This window comes from Mandrillus leucophaeus, unplaced genomic scaffold, assembly GCF_000951045.1.
Source record: "Mandrillus leucophaeus isolate KB7577 unplaced genomic scaffold, Mleu.le_1.0 Scaffold109, whole genome shotgun sequence".
NCBI lineage: Eukaryota > Metazoa > Chordata > Mammalia > Primates > Cercopithecidae > Mandrillus > Mandrillus leucophaeus.
The window spans coordinates 456,949-467,903 of NW_012099098.1; the positions used below are offsets into that span (position 1 = coordinate 456,949).

The 10,955-nt window shown below is 43.4% G+C and overlaps 1 protein-coding gene across 1 annotated transcript in view; it reads right to left on the bottom strand.

Moving 5' to 3' along the window:
• Positions 1 to 10,955, bottom strand: part of SPTAN1 (spectrin, alpha, non-erythrocytic 1) — a 94,348-nt gene that overhangs the window by 62,079 nt on the left and 21,314 nt on the right. The window contains exons 4-18 of the mRNA XM_011988638.1: positions 10,607 to 10,747; positions 10,079 to 10,225; positions 8,623 to 8,756; positions 8,306 to 8,450; positions 8,073 to 8,227; positions 7,332 to 7,467; positions 5,834 to 5,935; positions 4,572 to 4,709; positions 3,763 to 3,873; positions 2,481 to 2,558; positions 2,188 to 2,343; positions 1,753 to 1,957; positions 1,062 to 1,243; positions 506 to 749; positions 188 to 310 (exon numbers count right to left, since the gene is read on the bottom strand). Coding sequence (XP_011844028.1) covers positions 188 to 310; positions 506 to 749; positions 1,062 to 1,243; positions 1,753 to 1,957; positions 2,188 to 2,343; positions 2,481 to 2,558; positions 3,763 to 3,873; positions 4,572 to 4,709; positions 5,834 to 5,935; positions 7,332 to 7,467; positions 8,073 to 8,227; positions 8,306 to 8,450; positions 8,623 to 8,756; positions 10,079 to 10,225; positions 10,607 to 10,747 — 2,197 coding nt within the window. The remainder of the gene's footprint in view (positions 1 to 187; positions 311 to 505; positions 750 to 1,061; positions 1,244 to 1,752; positions 1,958 to 2,187; positions 2,344 to 2,480; positions 2,559 to 3,762; positions 3,874 to 4,571; positions 4,710 to 5,833; positions 5,936 to 7,331; positions 7,468 to 8,072; positions 8,228 to 8,305; positions 8,451 to 8,622; positions 8,757 to 10,078; positions 10,226 to 10,606; positions 10,748 to 10,955) is intronic.

The following is a 10,955-nucleotide window of genomic DNA, read 5'->3' on the forward strand; positions in this document are numbered from 1 at the left end:
AAAAAAAAAAAAAAGGTAAATTCAAGCTCAGAAAGATAAGGTCTGGTCAGGTCGTACAGTCAGTAAAGAATTGGGATGGTATTCAGCCCCAGAGCCCGGTCTGTTACGCCCACATGGCCACACCCTTGGCAATAAGGGGAGATACAAGGAGCAGCGCCAAGCCACGTCACTGATGCCAATTACTCACCTTCCTCCACCATGGCATTCCCCTTCTGTGTAACTGCTTTGATGCGTGGTTCATGTCCAGCAATTTCTGCTTGTAAGGCTTGATGTTTCTTTAGCAGATTCTGGACCCCAATCAAATCCTTACCTGAAAGCAGACACCACTCCCCAGTTATCCAACCATGAAGAGAAAAGTTAGCACTGATTTGTCATCCGTAGCTACCACCATGGTTCTAGTTAGATAATTTAAACTTGACCCTGCCCATCCTGACATGCATCCCCTCTATGCTACAACAGCATAGCCTTTCCCAAGTTGATTCCTACCTGAGGGAAGCAGACTGACCTCTATTTGTAGATGCAGCAATGGGCTCTTTCTCTCGAATCCATGTCTCCTCATCCTCAACATCCCGGAAGAGCTGCTGCAACCGCAGAGAATCAGCCAGCTTCTGCTTCCGGGCAACCATGGGCTCCTTGAGTGCCTCATAGCGAGCCACGAGGGCTTCCTGTTTCTTCTTGATGTTTTCTGCATCAAAATGGCCAGCATCTTGGAACTGGCGGGCCTGAATGGTGATGCCATCAATTCGGTCCTAGCAATGTGAAAGGACAGAGCTGACTTTACTTTGGGTGTGGTTTTATCGTATACAAAGAAAAGTTGATAAGGTCTTTTTCCCACCCCTGAGAGTATTCTTTCTGCTAGTTCCTTCCTTCATCTGAGGCTCCTGGAAAGCTCTAAGGGATGATATTTAATTTTAGCAGAAGCACATGTAGCACAGAGTAATCTAAGAAAATCAACACATTTCATCCCTCCCAAAACTCATTTAGTCTGAAATTACTGGCTTTTCCTCCCTCCTATGGTTTCTGCATTCACTTGCCCAACCACAGCCCCCAGCTCACACTACCTGGTGAGCAGCCACATCTGCCTCTAGTAGGGCATGTTTCTTCTGGAGGTTCTGCACATTGGTAAGATCTTTGCCGTAATCATCCGAAGCCAAGTGACCTTCTACTTCATACAGCCACAATTCAATATCCTCAACATTGCGATTAAATTGCTGTTGCTGGTTGGCTTCACGAAGCTTTATTCCTATGGAAGGAAGCAAGTTTAATTTTGTATTGCTTAGCATTACCCTTCTGCCGACACTGCCCATGAACAGTAGCATCTTAGTGAAGGACTATATAGATCAGAATTTTAATCCTTCACTTACATCACAAAGGGAAAGAAAATATCAATTGCAGCCTCTGCTCTACCATCTCAAGGTTGAACTGGAAGCATTCTAACCCCCTTGAGATACAAGGACACTGGAGAATTAGTAAATGCCCTTGGCTCTCAGCTGAACTTTGATTTTCAGCAATGACGCCCAATTCTGTTCCTTCTCACTCAGACTCCCTCACCAACCAGTATGCTCAACTACATTTACCAAACTATTATCAAGAACTTAAGCCAAGTAATTCCTACACAGGAAATTATCCCTAACGCCAAAGTCATCCACTTCACCTTACTTTAGGGGTATATGTCCCTAAAATACTTCATAGAAAGGGGTATTTAGTTCCTCAAACATGCATGTCACAATCCAATGGAACATCTTCTCTTACCTTTCAGTTCAGTGGCCTCTAGCAGTTTCTTCCACAAACTGATCACCTCATTCATACGAGCTGCTACTTCGTCCTTGGCATAGTGGTTGACATCAATCAGTTTTTGGCCAGCTTTCTCCAAGGCATCAATTCGGCTCTGGTTTGCTGAGAGCTCAGCCTCAAAAGCCTGATGCTTCTGTACTTTTCCTTGTAGGTTGGATGGATCCTGACCATAAAAGAAAGAAGGGGATTCTTTCTATCTAAACCTGAGTATGTCAAGTTCCCTTGCATTACCTTTATACTTATCTTTATGGAGGAATGTATAAAACAGTTGGCTTACATTAAGTAGTGTGGTTTTTGGAATCCCTTATTTTGTCCTTTAGCTATCATTTATTTGTGAGAGCTGTGTTTAGCTTACTAATCAAGTGCTACACAGCAACACTAATAGTACATTACTTTATAAGCTTCATCTGTGGCAGTTTTCATCTTCTCATTGACCCAACTCTTGAGCTCATCAGAATCACGGAAAAACTGCTGCAAATGGAAAGAATCGGCTAGCTGGGCCCGGCGACGCATGGCTCTCTCGTGAAGGGCATTGCGGCGGCTCAACAGCTGAAAGACAAGGATCCCCTGTAAGTCTCTAGTGTTTATGCCCAAAGAGATGTCCAGTTGAAGAGATTTAACTGGAACATCTTAGAAGAGAGATCCACATACCAAAAAGGAGAAGCATGAAGAACCTACAAACTTACAGCATCTCGGCGAGTGGCCACATCTTCCATTGCATAGTGGTTGTTCTGAATTAGCTTAGTTGCAAATTCATCTAACGCCTAGGAAGGAAGATAAAAGTTATTCATTGGTAAGCACATTAGTCCTGAGCTTGGCCTCTAGAGAAAAGTAACGGCTGAACAGATCATAAAACACACCAAACTTTAACATAGGTCAAGGTTTTCACCCAAAGGTTGGTGATGACATTTTTCTCACAACTTTTGAGATTTTGCTTGATGTTATCAGTTACATATCTTAAGACTGTGCTACCTCCATTCAAGACTGGAGACACTAGTTGTGCCACCATCTCCTGGCAGGGGTCAAATACAGGTTAACAGCTTTCCAAATTCTTATTTCTAAGATGTATTTTCAATGGGAAGAGTACCTCTTTCTTTTTTTTTTGAGACGGAATCTCGCTGTCGCCCAGGTTGGAGTGCAGTGGTGCGATCTCGGCTCACTGCAAGCTCCGCCTCCCAGGTTCACACCATTCTCCTGCCTCAGCCTCCCGAGTAGCTGGGACTACAGGTGCCCGCCACCACGCCCGGCTAATTCTTTGTATTTTTAGTAGAGACGGGGTTTCACTGTGTTAGCCAGGATGGTCTCGATCTCCTGACCTCGTGATGTGCCCGCCTCAGCCTCCCAAGGTGCTGGGATTACAGGAGTAAGCCACTGCACCCAGCCAAGAGTACCTCTTAATATTAACCCTGACCTATTTTTTTTTTTTTTTTTTTTTTTGAGACGGAGTCTCGCTCTGTGCCCTGACTGGAGTGCAGTGGCCGGATCTCAGCTCACTGCAAGCTCCGCCTCCCGGGTTTACGCCATTCTCCTGCCTCAGCCTCCTGAGCAGCTGGGATTACAGGCGCCCGCCACCTCGCCCGGCTAGTTTTTTGTATTTTTAGTAGAGACGGGGTTTCACCGTATTAGCCAGGATGGTCTCGATCTCCTGACCTCGTGATCCACCCGTCTCGGCCTCCCAAAGTGCTGGGATTACAGGCTTGAGCCACCGCGCCTGGCCCCCTGACCTACTTTTAATGAAGGGTACAAACTTAAAGAAGTTTGGAGGTTTCCATTAAGGAAATCATTTTTCCATAAAGTTGTATTATGTCTTCAACGGATAGCATGTCATCCTTGTGAAAGTTTAAGCAGCCACAGGAGTGCTTTGCATATGAATCTTTCACCAAATCTGTTCAGAATCCTTCCAGGGAAAGAGATTCTGGCTTATGATAATAAGGGTCATTTGAAAGCACTGACAAGAAGGGATCTTACTGTAATCTTTTCCTCCTGGGCACTAAGGGATTTCTCAAAGTCTTCATGCTTCTTAAGAAGTGCTTCCACACTATCCAAGGAATCTCCCAAGTCTTCATTCAACAGGAACGCCTTGCCAAAGGAAACAAAGTGTTCAGAATAATGTCCTATTCCTTTGATCTTCTAAGACTGTGAAGCAAAGGGTATTTTGGCCAAAATACAAAAAGAAGGAAAGAGATTTTATGGCTGTTAAACTTCTAAGATCTCTTCTAGGAAGTTTAAAGTCCTTTTGGATTTTTTTAAAATCAATCCAGTAAAGTCATATCATGAAATCCTTGTTCCACATTCTATTGAAACTTCTCTTACATAGCTTTTGTTGCTTCTATTAGATTTAGATGGCACATAATGCTAAAGTTTTTTTTGTGAGACAGGATCTCAGTCTACTGAACAGGCTAGAGTGCGTGGTACGATCATAGTTTGCTGTAGCCTTGAGTTCCTGGGCTCAAAGGATACTCCCATTTCAGCCTCCCAAGGTGCTGGGATTACAGGAGACAGCCACTGCACCCGGCAATGCTAAGTTCTAAGAAAAAAATCTCAAAACATTTTACATCACACTAATCTGAAAAGCTGGGGCCTTTTCTGAAGGCCTTGCAATCTCAGCAGAGAGAGATGCCGGAAGAGCTGAGAGAAGCTTGCTCAATTCCCCCTCTTCAATGGATTCAGAACTAACATGGTACCGATGTCCTAAAACAAAACAAGCACACTACCCGAGGAGACAAAATACAGGTCCTTCTTCTCCCACCACTGACAAGGCTTTGCTCACAGATTACCTCCTGCTTGCTCATCCAGTTGTCCACCTGCTCAGTGTCCCGGTAGAAGAGCTGCAGGTCCATGCACTGCTCGTACTGCTGCCTGCGCAGCTCCCACAGCTCCAGCAGTGCTGCTCTCTCCTCGGAAAGGACGGTCAGCTTGGGGGCATAGGAGACATGGTCAGGGAGATGAGGTCAGCCCCAATGCCTCCGAGGCAGACAGAACAGCTAGCCTGGAATTCCTAATCCTAGTGCTAATCTTCAGGCCTTTTTTCTGATTTGCAAAAGGGGAAAAACAACATTCATGTTGTATGTGCATGTTCAATATAAAAGGGATGGCCTATTTTAATTAATCTAGAATTAATTTATTGCCACATGATCACAAATGACTTTAGGTAAAAATAGTAAGTAAACTCCCAGGTAGAAGAAACAGGGCATCCATTTAAAAGTGAGGCAGTATAAATGGAGTAGGGACTCTCCACTGAGAAATGTCAACTGAGTGGGTGCTCTATAACATATGGAAAATAAATTCAGAAACCCCCGAGACTTTAGGCTCCGAAGCTACTAATGACAAGTCTTTGAAATGTCTTCTTTTACTCTATGTAATATTAGAAAATATAGAAATCATTATTTATCTAATGTTCCTAGGCAATTTTATACTCTGAGATACTTCAAAACTTACATACATACATATTTTATTTTACTTTCTTTTTTTTTTTTAGAGACAGGGTCTCACTCTGTCACTCAAGCTGGAGTGCAGTGGTGCAAATCATAACTCATTGTAACTTTGAACTCCTGGGTTCAAGCAATTCTCTCGAGTAGCTAGGACTATACGAATGTGCCACCATGTCTGGCTAATTTATCAATTTTTTGTCAAGATGGGGTCTCACTATGTTGTTCAGGCTGGTCTCCCATTCCTAGTCTCAAGCAATCCTCCTGCCTTGGCCTCTGAAAGTGCTGGGGTCACACCACATCCGGCCTACGTATCATTTTATAAAAATGTGTTTCCTCTTTGCTGCAACTCCTAATGCAAGACTCAGCTCAATACAAAAAGTCCCTGTAAGTAGGAAACATGCCACACATGCCCCAAATAAGGAGGACTGTCTCTCAGGAAATCAGCACACTACACATATACCTTCTTTTTAAATCTCTGCAGAAAAAGGAAAGTTTCTCACATATCATGGTGAATGCAATGTCTGGATATTTAAGGATGAATAATAGCTTTCAGAGACTTAGTGAAAGATGTAATTTGCTCCTCAAAAGCTCCATTTCTCTTCTCTTACCTTCTCCCTCACTTCATCTGAGGCGTAATGACCAGCAGCAAGCAGTGCCTGCCCAGATTCATCTGCAGATTTGAAGCTGTCTTCATGAGCATCAATTTCACCCTACAGGAGAAAAAAACAAAGCCATGATTTATGCCTAGCATCTTAAAAAATGAAAACAAGGTGTTGCATTTTACATAAGCATTATAAGCCAGACTATGATATCTAAAACAAGGAACAAAATGAAAGATTAGGCCAGGTTTCCTAATACATAATCAATCTAGGTCATCAAATGTGAGAGTATCACTCACTGATGAAGTCCTTTTCCAAATGGCTTTTCAGGTCACCTGTCGTTTGTCAAGGTTCCACACATTCACATGGGTCTGAGCTCTCTTTCGTTCCAGTGCTCTGTCTTCTTTGTGCCAAATGGACTTGTTTACTATTATTTTATAGAACCTGGTAGGGTGAGTCCCTCCCTGGCCCCATCATGATCTTCAACATTGTCTCAACCTTTTTTAAATTTTTTTCTTCCAAATCAGTTTTGGAATCAGCTCATCTCATTGCAAAAAGAAACACACACATACACATATACCTGCTGAGCACTTGACTAGAACTGAATTAACTGTATATATCCTGGTGGGAATTTACATCTTCACAAAAGATCGTTCTATCTGTGCACTAGATAAATCATTCTATCTATTCAGTTTTTATTTAATGCCTTTTAACAAAGTTTTATAGTTTTCTCCACAAATGTCTTACACATTTTTGTTAGATTTATTCCTAAGTACTTTATATTTTCTGCTCTAATAAGTAGTATTTTTAAAAATTACGTTTCTGTTGCTAGTGTAGAGAAACGTTTGACTTTCAGTATATTGATTTTGTATCTAGCACATTAAAACCTCTCAGTTTTTTTTTTGTTTTTTTTTTTTTATGAGAGATGGAGTTTCACTCTTGTTGTCCAGGCAGTAGTAGAATGGTGCGATCATGGCTCACTGCAACCTCTGCTTCCCGGGGTTCAAGCGATTCCCCTGCCTCAGACTCCTGAGTAGCTGGGACTACAGGCATGTGCCACCAAGGCCAGCTAATTTTTGTACTTTTAGTAGAGACAGGGTTTCATCATGTTGGCAAGGATGGTCTTGATCTCTTGACTTTGTGATCCACCTGCCTTGGCCTTCCAAAGTGCTGGGATTATAGGCATAAGCCACTGTGCTCAGCCCAACAAATACTTTTTACATCACAAAGGATCAATGTGCCAAGTAGTAGCACTTCTGTCTCGCCAGAGCTTGTCTGTTTGCTTTTATGGACCACAGTGAACTTCTTGACACTAAACTGAGTTAAGCCTCTATCAGAAGCAGGTAGACCAGGTCTCCAAAGGCAAAACCAACCACAATCCTTATGATGAGAGACACCTGTGAATAACGTGGTACCAACTCCAACTACAGGCCTCACCCAACATTGATATACTGTTGCATTATAAGCTAAAATCTTCACTTCTGGAAGATGCTAGAGATACTATTACCTTGTGCTCTTGGTGTCTATCTAGCAGGGCTTCAGCCCCAGCCACATCATTGGCAAGCTCATCTGCATTGATGAGGGCTTTCATCTCAGTCACCCAGCTGGTGAGGTCACGGAAGTCAGCAAGGAAGCGTTGAAGCCTAGGAAAAGCCAAAGGAAGACATTATGTTTCCAGCGGAGGTTCCAGGGTGGAAAATGGCCTCCCTAAAGCTCCGAATTCTATGTTCTCAAATGTCTAACAAATTATACAAACTCTAATTCCGGGAAATATGAAATTCTACCAATCTAGACTGTGAAGGAAAGCAAGAGAAGGCTGAAATCAACGCTTTAAAACTTAGGTTCTGTCCATCACTATAAAGCCCCAATCCTGTCCCACATTTTCAACTTCCTTGTTATTCCCAGGTTCAACCCTTGGCTAGTAAGCAGCATTCTTTTCCTTTCCAATCTGGTTGTAATAAGGTTTTTCATGTGATACTCAGATACTTAAGGGGATATTTCCATTCTATCAGTCATAATGCAGTGATGCAGAATAGAAGAATTTATGAAGTTGTAAATAGCATACACATACTACACATGATACAGTTGCCAGTCTCCAAACAGAGAGAACATAGGTAAGAAGTGATTTGCATTGGTAGGTGATACCTGACACTTCCACAGAACACAGAACAGACCCTTAACTCTGCTATTCCTGCTTCCTAAAAAGAAGTTAAATGATACTGGTTAAGACCTGGAGCATTATTTGCACCTGTATGAATCATTGAGCCGTGCATGTCTCTCTGCCGCCAAGGTGCGGATCTGCTCCCAGTTTGTAATCAGCTCCTCTCGCTTCACTTGAATCTGTGTTGCACTCAGAGGGTGGGACTGTTGCAGGCGGTCAGCCTCAGCACACAGGGCTTTGACCTAGAAATGAACTCCGTCAGAACTATTCTCCTGACCCTTGGTAACTTATTTACAGAATCAGCTGCTTGTAAAACCCACCTTGTCTTCTAGAGCAGCAAGATCTCTCTCTAGACCCTCGTGCTTCCGAAGCAGAGCCTGAACACTTGCCAGGTCTCGGCCAAAATCATCAGAGGCCATTAACTGCTCCTTTTCCTTAATCCAACTGATAGTCTCATCCACATCCCTACAGAACAAAGGCACCAGTTAATCCACAGCAATGACATCTCCCTAGAACTAGGAACACTCCATGGGACCAAGGCCCAGTCAGCCCTGACAGCTCACCAGCACATGCCCTGTGCTTCACAACTCCCCTCCAGGTTGAGGCCCATTCCCCAAAGCCCACTCTGGCTTGACACCTGTTAAAGCGCTGAACTTCAGCTGCCCCAAAGAGCTTCCCCTGCCTCTGCAGAGCCAAGCCCTTCAGCCGCTGCCAGGCTGCATTGACTTCATCCTGCTTAGTCTTGATCAGTTCCTCCTCAGGGTGCTGCTCCTAAACAAGGAAGAGAAGAGACTGGATTTGTACACAACTTCTGGCTTCTCCAACTAGTCACCCTGGGGTTGGTTCCTTGACGTATCTTAGCAAATCACCACTCTGATGTTAATAAATAGTTTGGCTGTAACTTTGTGGTAGCTTTATCCATGTACTCATCTACCCTAACTGCTTGAAAATTTGGTATTTCAGATGTTCATGAGGCTGTTAAGCATTCTTGCACATAAACATAATTTTCAGGGCTTAAGAGTTTGTTCCTGGCTTTAGACTGAAGACATTTCTTTTTTTCTTTTTTGAGACAGGGTCTTGCTATGTTACCCAGGCTGGTCTCAAGTGATCCCGCCTTGTCAGCCTGGGTCTGAGTAGAGTAGCTGGGTCTACAGGCAGATGCCACTGCATCCAGCTTAGAGACATTTCTTTAAAAGTATCCTTCCCTACCAACCACATTTTGGTGTTTTTAAAAATACGATATAAAGTAATAAAGTGAAGCATTCAGGGTTCTTGAATCCATTTGGGATACCATGGGTTTGGCCTGACTACTCTTCTCAAGCTCAACTGTAGGAAAGCCTAGGGTTTGGAAAGGTAACACATCTGTCACTGTGGAAGGGTGAGATATTTCTGAGGAATGCCGGGTATTCTTTCTCTTAATCATAGACCAGAAAAAGGAAACAAGTACCAGCCTGTAAGCAGATTTATACATTTAAAATTTGTACCCCCCCAAATCAAATTTCCCTAAAAGTAAAAACTCTCGGGTTCTGAGTACTTGATGTCCGTGGAACCCTTTGCACTCAGAGTGGAAGCAGCTTACAGGATTGTACACGTGGGCACTGGGGAAGGGTTATCATTCCCTCTTCACAGGCTCCAGCGCCAGAGTGGAGAGCCTATTCACCACAAGGTTCTCTCAGGCTCCCAGGAGAGCCCAGGGAAGCTTCAAATAAAAAAGGAAGGCAAGAGCCCTAAGGCATTGGTGGACATCTGCCAATACTAACTTAGCATTCACCACCACACCCTCGTCTGAGAAACCCTGAGACCTAGCTTCAGCAGCCCAATAAAAGCTTCACCCAGCCCTACCCAGAAGTGGGTGGAGGAAACAGATCACATGAACTCTGCCCTTCCTGCCGAAGGCAACACATTAAAAAGCATCTTCCAATTTAGGACTAATCAGTATTGTGCCTTATACATCTAAACAAAACTCTTTAGACATGCTTACAAAAACTTGCTCAATCAAAAATTAGGGGACCAATCATCAAAATTTTCTCCTGAATATACTAAACAGTTAACATAATAATGTTGTGAGAAACACACAGCACTTTGCTATTTACCTGTATGAGTTTGGCAGCAAATTGGTTCACTTCATTAACTCTTTCTTCATGAGCGGCCATATCTGTTTGAAACTCTTCAAATTTCTTCTGTAAAACCTCTACATGCTCCAGATCCTGGCCCAGCTCTTCAGAAGTAACAATTGCTTCCTATTCAGGGACCATAAGAGAGCCAGAGTCACCAACCAACATTTGTTAACAATGGCTTCCAGAAGCATGAAACAGACACATTAGGGATGGAGCCATGCTAGCTTTAATGGATACGGTTTTCTCTGTGGTTTGTGATTTTAGTTCCTCCCATAGAAAGTTAACAGGCTGAGCTCAGAGCATTTCTGTCTCAGCGACTCCAGGCTTCAGAGTTACAGAATAGCGCATACACCCAGAGAGCAGCTGGAGAGACAGCAATCCCACTTCCACCCTTTCCCTTAAAATGGCCGTATCTGTGCTAACACTGGGTCTCGCTACAGATCACGGAGGAGTCTCTTCCTTTCTCTGAGTAAGGCTTAGCAAACCTTTCTTCTCAAAACGTGCCTTGTCATTGATCCAGTCCATCACGTCCTCACATTCCCGTAAGTACTGCACCAACTTCTGGGCCTGCAGCAGTTTGATTCCTTTCTCTCGCATCTTCTCCAGAAGTAATTCCCACTGGCGGTGCAGCTCCATCAAACGGGTCTGAAAGTTTCAAATCAGAGTTTTAATCAGATCACAAGTGGCTCTGTGGGATCTGGCTCTGACAAGTTAGAGACTTTATGGAGCTCTGAATAAAAATATTTTTAAAAGATAATCCCTAAACTGAGAGGAAATAGTAAATTTAACTGGGAGTAGGGAAAAGTCCACAGTTCAGACTGGTTTGGTGGTCTTCAAGTTACAAGTAGGTAGA